The following is a 16,055-nucleotide window of genomic DNA, read 5'->3' as shown; positions in this document are numbered from 1 at the left end:
CTTCTAAGCCCATCTATTATTTGCAGCCCCACTGAAAGAGGAAGTGAAGTTCTTGGTGGGAGGAGAACTTCATCACATCAGCTGGCACCCATTTTCATTTTATCCTGGCAAAGTTTTAATCCCTTCATGTCTCTGTGCACAGCTGTTGAGTGAAGGATGTTGACTTTCATCCTACAGTGAGTCTCTCATTCAGCAAGATTTAGCATCTTAACTCTAATTCTGCTAGTTGGCTGGATGGCCACTGAGCTTTTAAGATGGTGAAACATTGTCAGACTGCCCCAACAATGTCTTGTCCATTTGCACTATGTTCTAATGTCTCCTGAGAATTAAGACTCTTCTGCTTCCTTGATTATGACAATGGGCTCTCTGAGAATTACTTGGGGGTGTGAGGGGAGATAATTAAAGGTGATTTATTCCTATTTTAAATGAAAAAAATTAAGACAGAAAGTAACTTGGAAATTTAGTTTTACAAACTTCCAAATATGTTTTTGCATATTCAACTTTAACTAGATGTAATAATCAAGTAGAATTACAACCACTTCTTTACCTGCACCATAGTAAACTGTTCTAATGAAAAATATCAACCCAGATGTTAATTTGTTTCAAATCCCCAAGCCAAGTGATCTACACCTTATTGTAAAGTCCATGATCAGGTTACTCTAAACAAGGGATGGGGACAGTGGGGCCTTCCAAATGTTGCGGGATTAATCTGTTGATGTCTTATCACTGGTTCAGCCAGCAACTAATGAATGACATCAGGAATGAACATGCATGTTTCACACCCATGTTCCAATGGATATACAAATGCATAGCCTGCATTCTGAAGTGACAGCATCAGTTTACTTGATATGAGTAAAAACATGCAGATTGTTGATGGCATGAAACTCCACCAGACTTTTTATTTCCCACATCCCTCAGGTCTCTTCCAAGACCTAAATTGAGCATGGCCCTCCAAAGTGCCTTGAGAAAGCATAATGCAGTCTACCAAATTCCAATTACAAACCCCTGGCATACATAAAATGTCAGTGCCCCCTCTTGCTATTCCAATGCACCACATCCACATGCCGGGATGAGTCAAGTGAGTAAGGAAGTGAATCCACTCCATGTTATAGTTTGAACTTTACCACAGCATAAAGTTCAAAGTGATAAACCCCATCCCCCAAAATGGGGATATCTCATTTAAAGCTCAGACCAAAATACTGAGCTGACACTGATGTAGAAGCCACCAGTATATCCACCCCTCCCACTCCACATCCATTGGAACACTCATTATCATAATGGTAGTAATATTAGATGTCTTCTCCTGCCTGCTGTCAATTACTTGCCACTTAAAAAAAATACTGGGGGAGGCTCATGAGTAAAGACAGGGCAAGGAAACCTCCAATGAAAGTCACACACATCTGATCTGTGAAATATTCATAGTCCGTCAGCACACATCATGGAACAGTCTCTGCTTTGGTGGCAGAGTGAAGCTAACATGAGGTGATATAGGATTTAAACAGAACAGAGCCCATTTTCAGTGTGTGTGTGAATGAATGCATCTTCATTTATGGCATAGAAAATCCCCATTATAGATGACATATCAGGATTGACTTTGTGCCACCTTATGTAAGATCTAGAATGCTAGACACACCAAAGTCATTGTCTCATTATTCCTAAAAATAGAGCAGAAGATGGGAAAGGGAACTACTGTGGGCGGAAAAGAAGGTGCTCTGTAAAAGTCAGTAGGAGGTGATTGGTTTTTTGAACTCATACAAAAATGTGACCATAAAGCTGTTGAGCTGGGGCTTCTTACTCTATGTTAAGAATATCCCTCAGTACAAAATGAAAAGAGGGTGGGAGTTGTCTGACAGGCAGCCAGTGTCACTATGCAAGAAAGAATGAAACCTTAGACATTGGCTAAACCCAGCCACATGAAAGATGGTGGAGTTAAACCTCTACCTTTGGCAACTAGAGTTGATCCCTGACTTGTAGATCTTCCAAGAGAAGTAAGGTTCAGAGGAGCTAGAAAGGAAGCTGCAGCAGATGTCTTCCAATGCAACAAAGTTTTCATGGAAACAAATAGCAACCTAAGCTGTACCTATACCATTGGAAAAATGCACCCCCTTATAGAAACTTTAACAGAGCGACTGCTGACCTGACATGAGAGACAAATAAGAAGGAGGATGAGAAAGTGTAGCAGGGAAGAAAGGCAGAAGAAAGAAAAGATGTTGAGAGAGATAACAAGTAGCAATGAAGGTGGGAAAGGAGGATGGAAGAAAAATCTAGTGGGAAGAAAAGCATGAAAGGAGATGGAGGAGAGAGAAGCGGAGGAGGAAGATGGGAGAGGAGGGAGGAGGAGAAAATCTAGTGTGAAGAAAAGCAGGAAAGGAGGAGAGAGAAGAGGAGGAAGACAGGAAAAGAGCAGTGGCAAGAACAACTGCAAGGTAAAAAAAAAAAAGGAGCTCCAGGAGCTACCATTGCTTTAATTTATTCACATGCATCCTCCGAGGTCTTCCCCATTCTGAACTAGGGAGACCCCTAGGGGGGTTGCGAGGGGTGCCAGACAGGTCTTCAAAGAGTGCTCTTTGGTTGCAGGTTAACTATAAATCCCCCCTAACCCCACCAGTATTCAGTTTTGGGTATATCAGGTATTTGTGCCAGATTTAGGCCAGATCTATAGTCATTTAGGTTCACAGTGCTCTCCGGTAGGTGAATTATGCCTCCACTAAATCACTGTCAATTCCTCCCAAACCCCTCCAGTATTTTCTATTGGTCATGGAGGTTTTGTGTGGGAAGTTTGGCCCAATTCTATCATTGATGGGGTTCAATGGTCTCTTTGATTGTAGGTAAAATTTAATCCCAAGAACAACTCCCAAGTGTCAATGTCTATTTTCCCCAATCTCCACCAGTGTTCATGTTTGGGCATATTGAGTATCCGTGCCAAGTTTGGTCCAGAATGGCCATTGTTTGAGTCCACAGTGCTCTCTGGATGTAGGTGAACTACAACTCCACAACTCAAGGTCAATGCCCACCAAACCCTTCCAGTATTTCCTGTTGGTCATGGGAGTTCTGTGTGCCAAGTTTGATTCAATTCCATTGTTGGTGGAGTTAGGAATGCTCTTTGATTGTAGGTGAACTATAAATCCCAGCAACTACAACTCCCAAATGACAAAATCAACCCTTCCCCCCAACCCCAAATTGGGGAGTATTTGTGCCAAATTTGGTCCAGTGAATGGAAATACATCCTGCATATCAGATAACAGTAGCAACGTTACAGTTATGAAGTAGCAACGAAAATAATTTTATGGTTGGGGGGGGCCACCACAACATGAGGAACTGTATCAGGAAGGTTGAGAACCACTGCTTTAGATATGGAACACAAGAGAGGAACAATGGCACTGGCTGTAAAATAATAAGATGAGAAAATAGGACCTGCAGGGAAATGAAGAGGAAGGGAGCGAGGCGCTTGCTAAGGAGGGAAGAACGGCTGCGGCTGATCCGCCTCTCCATCCGCGCTGCCCGGCTCAGCAGGAGCAGCACTTGCGCTTCCCCTTCCGGAGGCAGAAAGCGTCGCCTTTCCCGGAGAAACGCCAGGAAGCAAAGGGAGGGAGGGAGGGAGGGAGCGGATCCAAGTGGGACGGAGCTGAAGGAAGAGCCGTGGCCAACTTTCGTGGGCAAGCGACAGGTTGGTGCTTCTTCTCTCTGCTCTTTGGCACTCTCTCCAGTCAGGCTGCCCAGCCATTCGCTCTGAAATAGCCCCGAAACCCGCCTTCTGCCCAGCCTCTCTTCTGGCGCCTCTCCGGCCAAGTCCCCCCCCCCATCGAAGACCAAGAGGAGAGGGCGGGGCCAGGGCTCCCCAGAGAGATGCCCCCCCCCCTCTTTCCTGGCAGCTCCTCTCTCTTCAAAGCCAGACTCACAAGCTTGCCTTTCTCTCCTCTGTCCTGCTTGGCACCTTTCCTTTTGCAGTTCCAAGCTATCTATTCGTTTCTCAATTTCACGATGGGGGTTATTTTTCCCCAGCTTCCCTTCTCTACAAAAGCCCAAGCACGGAGAGTGACAGGATCCCAGCGTTTTCCTCCCTCGTGTTTGGAAAAGCCCCTCGATTTCTATTGAGCCAGAAAGGACCTCTGTTTGGGGGATATCTATCCTGGAAGACCCTAGAACAGGGGCTTGTGTGTGCGTGTCCGAAGACGTTAAGAAAAGCCTGACTGAGCTTGTTTTAGCCTGGAAGGGTTCAAGGAGTTCTCCATTTGTTGTCGAAGGCTTTCACAGGTTTGTTGTATGTCTTTCGGGCTGTGTGGCCATGTTCCAGAAGTATTCTCTCCTGACGTTTCGCCCACATCTATGGCAGGCATCCTCAGAGGAACATGGAACATGGCCACACAGCCCGAAAGACATACAACAACCCAGTTCTCCATTTCCCAACTCTAGATAGCGAAGCCCAACTTGAGCTGAAAGGAGGGGGATATTTGGAAAAGCCTGCAACGCCACGGCCCAGGCAGCATAACCGCGGAGATGGAGGAACGAAAAACACACGTGGAAGCAGAGCTTTGCGGCAACACACACACACTCTCTCTATCTCTCACACACATACAGCCCGAGCAAGCCTTTAATCCGATTTTCTCCGCCCATTTCTCTCGACTCGCGGGATGCGCTCTGGCAGCCCTCCCAGCGCTCTCTCTCTCTCTCTCTCTCTCTCTCTCTCTCTCTCCCCCCCCCCCCCCCCTCCAAACATTTCTCTTCTGCTTCAGGCGTTGAAACGGACCGGCTTCCCGGAGAAACTGACCAGGCACTTGCTGATCTGTGGTAAGAGAGATTCCTAACAGGGCTCTCTGCGATCTGATCCATTTTCTCTCCCTGAAACAGACACTTTCCACTCCTTTCCACTGATGGAAAGGATGCCCAGGCAGAAAGTGGCACAAGCACCTCAAGCCCTCGCTTTCTGCCTTCTCTTCTGACTGCAAGACCCCTTCCCATCCTTTTCACTGACCCAAAGGGGGGCACTTCTTAAAGGCGAACAGCTCGTGACGTCAGGGGAAAGGACGACCCAGTTTTCCCCGAATTTCAGTCTTATCTCTTCCTCCCCCTTTCACTCTTGCTTCCACTAACCTCAAATAATAACTCGGCTAAAAGAGGAAGGATTCCTGGGAAATGTCTTGAGGGACCAGCGTGCCTACTTCTTCCCCATCCTCCTGAAAGCCTCCCTCCCTCTCGAAGGAAAAGAAAGGGGAATGTGTTGTCCAAGGCCTTCATGGCCGGAATCACTGGGTTGCTGTGAATTTTCCGGGCTGCATGGGTTATGTCCCATAAGCATTTTCTCCTGACGTTTCGCCTACATCTGTGACAGGCATCCTCTAAGGTCGTGAGGGATATTGGAAACTAAGCAAGGGAGATTTACATATCTGTGGGAGGTCCAGGGTGAGAGAAAGAACTCTTGTCTGTTTGTTACAACATTCACACCTGCCTCAAACAGACAAGAGTTCTTTCTCCCACCCTGGGCCTTCCACAGATATACAAACCCCACTCGCCTAGTTTCCAACAGACCTCACAACCTCCGAGGATGCCTGCCATAGATGCAAGTGAAACGTCAGGAGAGAATGTTTAATGAACATGCCCATACAGCCCGGAAAACACAGCAACGAAGGGGGAGTGAGGGAAGAGGAAAACAGAGACAGAGAGGGTCGAGAGAGGAATGATAAAAGCAAATCTGCGTCTTTTAGCCTTGGAGCAGTGTCACCACATATACACACATCACAGAGGGATTTGTCCGAAGGAGAAGAGTCAATCGGTCCGTTATCTGATGACACAGCCAGGGCCAGCTAACACCTCCCGACAAAGGATTCCCCCCTAGGCAGGAATCAGTCAGGATATGAAGCTGCAAGGATTTTTAATACTAATCAAGGTGATTAATTGCAACATTTACACTTGCCTCAAACAGCCAAGAGTTATTTTCCCCACCCTAGACCTTCCACACATATATAAACCTCATCTGCTTAGTTTCCAATAGCTCACAACCTCTGAGGATGCCTGCCATAGATGTGGGCGAAAAGTCAGGAGAGAATGCTTCTGAAACATGGCCATACAGCCCGGAAAACTCCCAGCAACCCGACCCGTTATCTCTTATATAAGATTCCTCAGTATCAGGAACACTGAGTGTGAGGGTCTTGTTCTCTCTTCACACGCACATCCTTGCCAAGAGACACGCGTGCACGACTCACCCGAGGAGCCCCACTTCCGCTCCACAGACCTGCTAAGACTCTTAGGGGAGGGAGGGAGGGAGGGAGGGAGGGAAGGGGCGACCACCTGCTGCTTTTCCCTCCGCCGGAGGCTGTTCCTACCTGGAAGAGGCGAAGGATGTTGGCGACCATGATGGAGACGGAGCTCCCGGCGGCGCCGACCACGCCGAGCACCTTCTCGGGCCGGACGAAGACGGGCGGCTCGCCGTTGGTGCAGCGCACGTCGGAGGTGTCCTTCTGGATGAGGGCCTGGACGAAGGTGAGCGACTGCTCCAGCGCGTAGGTGTCCCGCGAGCAGGTGTCCAGGATGCGCGCGCCCAGCGTCACGTTGGGAAGCAGCTCCGGGTCGCTGTTGATCTGGTCCAGCGCGTAGAGCATGGCCTCGAGGCGGTGGATGCCGGCCTCGCGCTTGATGTCCCCGCACGGGCCGCCCCCCTCCCCCGCCGCCCCCGCCGCCCCCGCCCCGCCCAGCCCCTTGGCGTGGACCGGGAAGAGGCCGCCCAGCGTGATGTCGCCCTCCAGGCGGATGGAGTGGGGCGCGTAGGTCTCCTGGCCCCGGGCGCAAGGGCCCACAGCCCACAGCAGCGCCCCCAGCAGCGCCCACTGCCCCCCGCCGAGCATGGCCGGTCCCAGGGAGGGCTGCCAGGAAGGGTCTCCAAGGAGGTTTCCCCCGAGGGAGGGAGGGAGGGAGGGAGGGAGGAGGAGGAGGAGGAGGGAGACCCAGCCGCTCTCGGAGCCCTGCCGTCGGAGCGCTCGCTCCCCTCCACGCCGCGCTCAGCACTGCGCGGACAGAGGCTGGGCTGTCGCTTTAAATGCTCGCCCGGCTCCTCTCCGCCTCTCTCGCGCGCTCCCTCCCTCTCGCTCTCTCGCTCTCTCGCTCTCGGCCTGCCTCTCCTTCTGCCCTCCTCCTTCGCTGCTCCTGCTCCTCCTTCTCCCGCTGCCTGCTCTCTCTCTCTCTCTCTCTCTCTCTCTCTCTCTATCCTTGCGCGGCGTCGTTACGCAGAGAGGCGGACCGAGAGAACCGCCGCCCGAGCCGGGAAGCTCCGCCGAGGAGAGCCGGGGAAGGCACTGGCAGCGCCTCCAGGACCAGCACCCTGGACAGCGCCCGCCGCCTTCTTCTGTGCTCCGACCGCCTCTCCTCCCCTGAAGCCGATCTCTCGCCACCTCTGAATCTTGACGGAGAATGTCTCCCCGCCCGAAACATCTTGGTCCACCTGTTATCCGCAGCTGATAAGACCCCGACCACTGTCTCCCAATCCCTCCGCGGGCACCCAGAGTTTCAGCCCGTTAGGCTGAGATGGGGATATTTAGCCTGTTGCTCAGATATGCAACTAAACAAACTCTTGTTGATCCGACACTGCAGTGATTCATTGGAGATCTTCCCTTCCCAACTCAGAAGTTCCTTGGCACAGAAGCTACGATTTTGTTCAGGGCCCAAGTGGGAATCTGAAGTTTTGATTCTAACGTGATTCCTATGCAATTCCTCTCTGTTGATAAAACTGATTTATATTCCCTTTACCATTCTATCTATCTACCAGAGATGTGCACGAAAATGTTCCCTTCGCTTCCTTCCTGCTAGCGTTTCATTTCAACCATTCCTCTACACAAAACGAACGAGGACATTTTTGTAGGAAAGGAGAGGCCACACGAAAATGAAAACCACACAGTCATCGGCTTCCTTTCATTTTGGCCCCTAACAATAACAAGAAGCAGGTACTGACAGAGGTCTGCTTTCCCATTACAGCTGATGTGTATCAATGGGTGTTAATAATAATATTAATATAAATAACGATATTTATTCCGGAACCCTAAGCTGAGTCTGGGAGAGGAGAGCCTCCCCATTACATCAGATATGTACCAATGGGTCTTAATATTAATATTAAAAACAACAGTTATTCTGAGACCCTAAGCTGAGTCTGAGAGAGGAGGGCCTCCCCATTACATCAGATGTGTACCAATGGGTCTTAATATTAATATTAAAAACAACAGTTATTCTGAGACCCTAAGCTGAGCCTGAGAGAGGAGGGCCTCTCCATTACATCTGATCTCTACCAATGGGTCTTAATATTAATATTAAGAACAACAGTTATTCTGGGACCCTAAGCTGAGTCTGAGAGAGGGCTGCTTCCCCATGATAGCTGATGTGTTCCAATGGGTGTTAATAATAATAATAATAATAATAATAATAATAATAATAATAATAACAATAGTACTCTGGGGAAGACCCAAACGTTTTAAAGGTTAGTGGGCTAAAAGGGGTCGAAATGCCCTTCATGTGTGGCGATTTTCACCCCTCTAGCTCAAAAACCGGGGGGGGGGGGGTGAGCCTCAGAAGACCTGCCATTGCAGCCAATGGTCCAAACATTTTCATTTTTTTCGTAAACCAGATGAAATTTCTATTCCTATAGGCACCCCATTTTCGTTAGCAGGAACAAATATGAAAATGAGACAGAAACTGCTTGAAACTGGGGAGTGGAGTGAGCTCCTGCTGTTAGCCCAGCTTCTGCCAACCTAGCAGTTAGAAAACATGCAAATGTGAGTAGATCAATAGGTACTGCTTCGGTGGGAAGGTAACGGTGCTCCATGCAGTCATGCCAACCACATGACCTAGGAGGCGCCTACAGACAATGCCAGTTCTTTGGCTTAGAAATTGAGATGAGCACCAACCCCCAGAGTCAGACACGACTAGACTTACTGTTAGGGGAAAACCTTTACCTTTTTATGGTACATCAATCTGCATTTATGGGATGATCTCTCTGGGCTCAGTAGCAGACTGCTTGCTAAAGCTTTTTCCCTGTCCCCTGGTGTTTGTGCGGGGTGAGAGAGATCCATAGTGCTGAGTAAAATGGCAGCCACAGCTTTACTTCTTCCCTCTGAGGACACACAACACCTAAAGCAGAGCGTCCTGCTCCTCACTTCACTGATGAGACTTTCACTTTTACTTTCTGTGTCTCCCTCTATGCCTCAGCTTGCAGCACGCACAGAATGACCAGGACCTGATGGGGGAGCAGACCTTGTACGCTAAATAGCCACGCCTATCACTATGTCTTGTTTTTCGGGTGTGGTTTATATTGTGCAAATGCTTACAAATCCTGCTATGGCTTATTTTATGCGTATGTCTTATTTTTGGGAAAACGGGGTATCTATCTCTATCTATCTGATATATCTATCCCAACTTCAGGAGTGTCTGTAAATAATGTGTTGTCCTAGTGTGTTTATGTAGGGTTGGAAAGGCCTACAAACCCTTGAAGGAAAAGTTATATGTTGTTCCAAAAATTGGCATGACTTGAGGCTTGTGAAGTCCCAGTTGTCTTAAGACCCCTCTATACTGCCATATAAATTCCAGATTATCTGCTTTGAACTGGATTATATGGCAGTGGAAAATTCAAAGCAGATAGTGTGGATTATTTGCTTGAATAATCTGGATTATATGGCAGTGTAGAAGGAGCCTTAGAACAGTGGTACACAGTGGTGTTTCAGACTTCAGCTCCCAGAATTCCTGCCCTTTGACAAGATGGCTAGGGTTTCTGGGAACTGGAGCCCAAATACGTAGAGGGCCACAGGTTGTGCACCACTGCCATAGACTCTCTGGAATCTCTCCTTAGTATTGCCAAAGGCAGAATTGGTACAAACAGTGGAAGGCAACAAAACCTCTGCTAGCTCACAGGGCCAGCCCTGCTATATTGCTGGCTAGAGGGGCCGAGTTACAGGGAGAGATCTACTCCCCTCTTTAAGGAGCTCCACTGGCTGCCGTTCACTTTCCGATCCCAATTCAAGGTGCAGACCATCATTTATAAAGCCCTAAACGGTCCGTGACCATATCTCCTACCATAAACCTGCCCGATCTCTTCGATCATCAGGGGAGGCCCTCCTGTCACCACTGCCTGTATCCCAGACCCGCCTTGTGGGAACAAGGGAGAGGGCCTTTTCTGCTGTGGCCCCCCGTTTGTGGAACTCACTGCCCATCGAAATCAGGCAAGCCCCCACTCTTTTAGCCTTCAGGAAAGATTTAAAAACCTGGCTTTTCCGATGTGCTTTCGGAGAGTAACTATTACACACTTCTTTTGTTACTCCCCCCAACATCTATCCTCTAGATTGTTTTTCTATCTTATGTCCCTGTTCCCCGTGGTTGTATTCTTATCCTTTTCTCACCCCAAGTTTTAACTAAGTGTCTCATGCGGGCCGCCCTGTTATTTATATATATATATATATATATATATATATATATATATATATATATATATGATTTTGTGTTGCACTGTACATGATTATTTATTGTATTGTTTAATTGTATTATGATATGTTGTTTTTATATTTTGCTATATTGTACTGTTCTGGGCATGGCCCCATGTAAGCCGCCCTGAGTCCCCGTTGGGGAGATGGTGGTGGGGTATAAATAAAGTTTTATTATTATTATTATTATTATTATTATTATTATTATTATTATTATTATTATTATGAGTAGAAAGGAACAAAAGTTCACCTGTTTTCCCAGAAGAGGCTCAAAAGTTAAAGCCAAGCAAATTATGCAGGATGAAAACCTCATAAATGTGTCTCCTCAGTTCCTTGTCCATAAAACTTCAATTGTAGGAAAAAATATATGTAACCAACATGATGCTCCAAAACTGCTGTTAATGTTTCCCCTTCCTTTGCTTTGCTTATAATGCAAGTTAGCGCTTGTTCTTTTCTGAATTTCTGTTTAATCCTCTTGCCTTTGGGATGTACTGCTTTCAAAAGCTTGTATGTGACCTTAAGTCCCATAATTGGGCAAAAGCAAGATAGAAATCATCTCATCATCATCATCCAAAACAGTTCCCATATCATTACAGTAGAGTCTCACTTATCCAACGTTCTGGATTATCCAATGCATTTTTGTAGTCAATGTTTCTAATACATCATGATATTTTCGTGCTAAATTGGTAATTACAGTAATTACTACATAGCATTACTGCGTATTGAACTACTTTTTCTGTCCAATTTGTTGTGTAATATGATGTTTTGGTGCTTAACTTGTAAAATCATAACCTAATTTGATGTTTAATAGGTTTTTCCTTAATCCCTCCTTATTATCCAACATATTCGCTTATCCAATATTCTGCTGGCCCGTTTATGTTGGATAAGTGAGACTCTACTGTATTTGACACTATTTGTGATTCAGTGTAACAAGTATGAGGTCATCTGATAAAGAAAATGCTATATGCTGAACTAGATCAGTATTCAATCCAGTATTGTCTACTCTGACTAGATATATTGTAGACAGGATCCTTTTCTATCCTTGCCTGGAGATTTCTATAGTGATTTTCCACACAGACATTAACCAGACCAGAGACTCTATTGGGATCACATATATTTGGGGTGGGCGTGAGGTGGGCAGGAAGATAAATTAGTATGTTGCCATCATTTTGACAAAATTAGAATGTTTTCCATTGGAAAGCCATTGGAATTTCTCCAAGTTCTGCAAATACCACACAATAAAAGAAATGTACATTTGTGATTTCCCCCCCATTTTACTTGTATTCCCACTTGCTGATTTTTTTCTAGATATCAGAGTAAGGGGCACTTTATTCTAACATACAAACAGTCCTTAGGACAAAAGGCAGAAGATATCCCACAGTTAAAAATATGGTTGAGTCCCAGGTTTGGGGGCATCATATATGCATAATATACATTATTAATATCTAATTCAATCTGCCCCCCAAACTCACCTTTTCTCTGCTGTACCCACCCCCTCCAACAACAACATGGAAACTTCCTAGCTAGAGAGAGGCAGAGTACTGTCCAGCTGTTTCCTTCTATATAGCTAGATACATCGTGATACTTGGTGGAGGGGCAAGTAGTGCAGCAAAGTAAACCAGAGAAAGAAGGCTTGGAGTGGGATTTTAGATATTATACAGTTCGTACAGAATTTTGACTTCCACTACAACAACAGCAGCAGCAATAACAACAAATTACAGTGGCATAAACTGTACTTAGGTCATTGTAAGTTACAATCAATTTGCTGGCCAATGTGTTTTTATTCTATGCAGGAGAGATAAATGCAACATCATCTGAAAACTGCTCTTCTTTCTCCCAACCCCCTTTAGGGCCTTTCAATGCAGGGAGGGTGGAAAGGTTGAACAGCAGGGCTCACCATGGGGCTTCAGCATATTGTTCAACTATACTGTACTTCTTTCATCCTGCAAGATCAGCATATCTCCCTTAAGCTATGGATTTCATGTTTTGCTAGTAATATCTTCTTTTCTTTTTTCTTTTTTTCTTTTTTTTTTTTAAATAAACCTTTAATTTTATTATGTGAAACCATAAAACATATAGATTTACAAGACATCCAAATATTGTCAAAATCAGCTGGAGGGGAATTTTGAAATTCATATATCATGTATGAGCTCAAAATCCCTGATATATATATATATATATATATATATATATATATATATATATATAGGCATATTTTCAATCCAAGGAGAAGTGTCCCTCATCGTGTTATATAATAAAGAGCATATCCTTTATTAAATTCTACACACATGTCTTTGGTTTTTAGAAGGCATAGGCCTAAGCCATTCTATGATTGTAATAATGACCTTGGACTGAGAAAGATGACTGTTAACCACTGCTTTAGCATGAAAACAGCAGGAGTGCTCCGGTGCATAACTCACATGCTCCAATGTAGAGACACACATCCATATTAGTAGAATTTTAGAGTTAACATGTACTAAAATTCTGTGAATGATTCAATGCCTTTGATTGATCATTTAATATTCAGAGTGAAACCAAGAGTGGATTCACCATTTCATTTAAATGGAAGCCAGACCTCTGTATCCATGGATTCTGCACCCATGGATTCTACAATCCATGGCTCGAAAATGACCCAAAAACATTCCAAAAAAAGCACAGCTTGGTTCTGCTATTTTTAAAATAAGGGATATCATCTTACTGCAGCAGCATTGTATATAATATGATGTGAGAATCCTTGGATTTGAGTATTCATGTTATGGCCCTAGAATGACACTTCCAGCAGACACCTCTGAAGTTTCAAAAGTCTTTCTAGGCATTGTAATCGGAGCCCAGGTTAGAGGGAAGCGGGTTCCCCATCATCTCCTGTGCTAGTTCCTTTCCCCAGACTGGCCCCACTTTTCTAGCTTTACTAACCACCCTGCCCTTATTGTTTTTCTTAACCCCTTACAGAATGAGGCTCCTGGGCTCCAGGTGGCTCCTTTATGGAAGGTTTGGCCTGACTCTATATCAGACTGGATAGAGATAGTCAGAGGCAGTTTTAAAAAGGAATATGAAAATGTAGGTTTATTAAATTTCAGTAATACAGTAGAGTCTCGCTTATCCAACATAAATGGGCCAGCAGAACGTTGGATATGCAAAAATGTTCAATAATAAGGAGGGATTAAGGAAAAGCCTATTAAATGTCAAATTACGTTATGATTTTACAAATTAAGCACCAAAAATATCATGTTTTACAACAAATAGACAGAAAAGGCAGTCCAAAACACGGTAACATTATATAGTAATTACTGTATTTATGAATTTATCACCAAAACATCACAATACATTGAAAACATTGACTAAAAAAATGGTTACTAACAAATTGACTACAAATAAAGATAGAATCACATAAAATGAACTTACAGTAGCAACATTGTCAGAAATTAAATCCATAAAAAGTTCAATCCTTGCTGCCCAGAGAAACAGCTGTGGATCAGGGTGGGAGGCAAACTGTGTTGGATAATCCAGAACATTGGATAAGCCAATGTTGGATAAGTGACATTCTACTGTATATTACAGCACTTATTAAAAAAATCTGTTCTGTCATTGCTCCCAAGAACAGAGGTAGTTCTCCTCTTTGAAATCCAAAATCCTCTTTGTCTCCCAAAATTAGCCTCTGTTTTTATTACATTCTCTTCACCAACAGCCCTCATTCGCAGGACTCTCTGAGCTGCAATTTGCTGCCTTCCACCAGGTCTGCCCAGGGCCTTCTTCACATTTCCATTGAACAGTGGTGGTTTTGGGCTTCTATTTCAGTAGAGTAGTATGTCTAATCAATTTTAGTTGGAAATTCAAAGGAGCTTTTCATAGTGCTAGATCTATTTTGGGGGTTAGGCTTCAGAGCCTTTACATTGAATGTGTTAAAGACTAAACCTAGAAACTTGTGCATTTGAAATAGATACTCTGGTGCTGGATTACAGCATTTTTTCTTGTTCAAGAAAAGCATGTACCACACATATCTAGGGGATTTTCTCATTAGCTAGTTGTATTGTTGGAGTTTAGTAGAAAATACACAGCTCTCCTTGAAAAAGCTCTACTGGTCTATTACTGGAGACAATATATACTGCAAATTATGGCCTTTCATGCCCTATACAGCTCATGTTGAGGTTATCTGAAATACTGTATATGCTTTGGGTCCAACTCATCTTTGAGACCTCATTCCCTTCTATGAGTTGACATGGGTTTTGAGATCTGCAGGGGAGGCCCTTCTCTCCGTCCCACCACCGACCTAAGTATGGTTGGTGGGGATGAGAGATAGGGCCTTCTCGGTGGTGGCCCCCTGGCTCTGGAATGCCCCCCCCCAAGCAATTAGGTTAGCCCCCTCTCTCCAAACTTTCCGATCCAGTTTAAAAACATAAGGATAGTCTGAGGGGGATTTAGTGTTGGCTTCACTTTGGCAGTGGGTTTGACAGTCATAAACAACCAGTTTTTACCCATAGTTATGATTGCATTTTATGTATTTAATATGTGTGGGCGATTGTATGGGCGATTTTATGTGTAGGCAATTGTAATTTCATGTTCTTATTGTTTTCTGTTCTCTGTATAGTTTATTTTATGTGTGGTACTTGTAAGTTGCCCCAAGTCCCTTCAGGGAGATGGTAGTGGAGTACAAATAATGATAATGATGATGATGATGATGATGATGATGATGATGATGATGATGATGATGATTAGGTGAACATGTCTGTGTTTTGAGACTTTCTGGGAAGGCCCTTCTCTTTATTTCATCACTCTCAGAGGTATATGTGGTGCCACCTTACTAAGCATTCAGTTCTTTTCATTCCTTCAAGTTTCCCTCTGTATCTTCCAATTGTTGGAATTATGGTTTAAGGTTAATCTACCAGATGTCATCGAACTGCAATTCCCAATATTTCCTGTAATTGAATTCTAAACTAAGGCAACTGAGACTGGCAATCCAATAATATCATGAGGGCTACCCTTATGTTCCCGGATATTGGTGGATTTGACAATGAGGGAGTAAGAGGCATAGGGAGTAAGAGGCATTCTGTGCATGCTTAGAGATATCCATTTCTTCACACATGCATGCTGAAGCAAAGGGAATCTGAATTGGGTATTTTGAGACAGAGATGAGACTAGACACTTTTGTTTTCATTTTGTTTTGTTTTTGTCTGTCAGCTCTCTCCTAACTCAACCTATAAATTTCTCACTGCAAACTGAGCAAACAATCCAAAAATAGTATAGATCACATGCAGATTTTCTGCCCAGTGCCTTCACTCATCACTGCTGTCATTAAGGAGTGGAAGGAAGCAAATAAGAAAGAAGGAAATGGGTTGGCTGAGAAGGCAATAGAGAAAGAGAGTAACCCATAGAAAATAATATTTGCCTTCTCTTTCTCTATAAGGATGGAGCTTAGTATACACATGACCTTATAGTTTTCTATAAACATGAAAGCTAGTGGCCTACTAGTTATTAAGTTAAAAGTCAGAAATTCAGAGAAACACCCCGATATATCTCAGAGGGCACCTTTGACTTTTTTCTAGCTTCTTTGTTTGTTGTCGCTATGTTGAGAGAGCAGACACAACTTGGTACATCTGCTCTCCAGTA

At 44.6% G+C, this 16,055-nt stretch overlaps 1 protein-coding gene across 4 annotated transcripts in view; it reads right to left on the bottom strand.

Moving 5' to 3' along the window:
* Positions 1 to 8,189, bottom strand: part of grm7 (glutamate metabotropic receptor 7) — a 642,411-nt gene extending 634,222 nt beyond the window's left edge. The window contains exon 1 of one of the 4 annotated variants that reach the window (XM_062973828.1): positions 6,321 to 8,189. In XM_062973828.1, coding sequence (XP_062829898.1) covers positions 6,321 to 6,839 — 519 coding nt within the window. In that variant the 5' untranslated portion in view covers positions 6,840 to 8,189. The remainder of the gene's footprint in view (positions 1 to 6,320) is intronic. The other 3 variants (XM_062973827.1, XM_062973825.1, XM_062973826.1) reach the window with 3 other exon arrangements.
* Between the last annotated feature and the right edge of the window lie 7,866 nt (positions 8,190 to 16,055).

Source organism: Anolis carolinensis, chromosome 2, assembly GCF_035594765.1.
Source record: "Anolis carolinensis isolate JA03-04 chromosome 2, rAnoCar3.1.pri, whole genome shotgun sequence".
NCBI classification, from domain to species: Eukaryota; Metazoa; Chordata; class Lepidosauria; order Squamata; family Dactyloidae; genus Anolis; species Anolis carolinensis.
The sequence above is the reverse complement of the archived record's forward strand: the minus strand, read 5'-3'. Positions and strand labels throughout refer to the sequence as shown.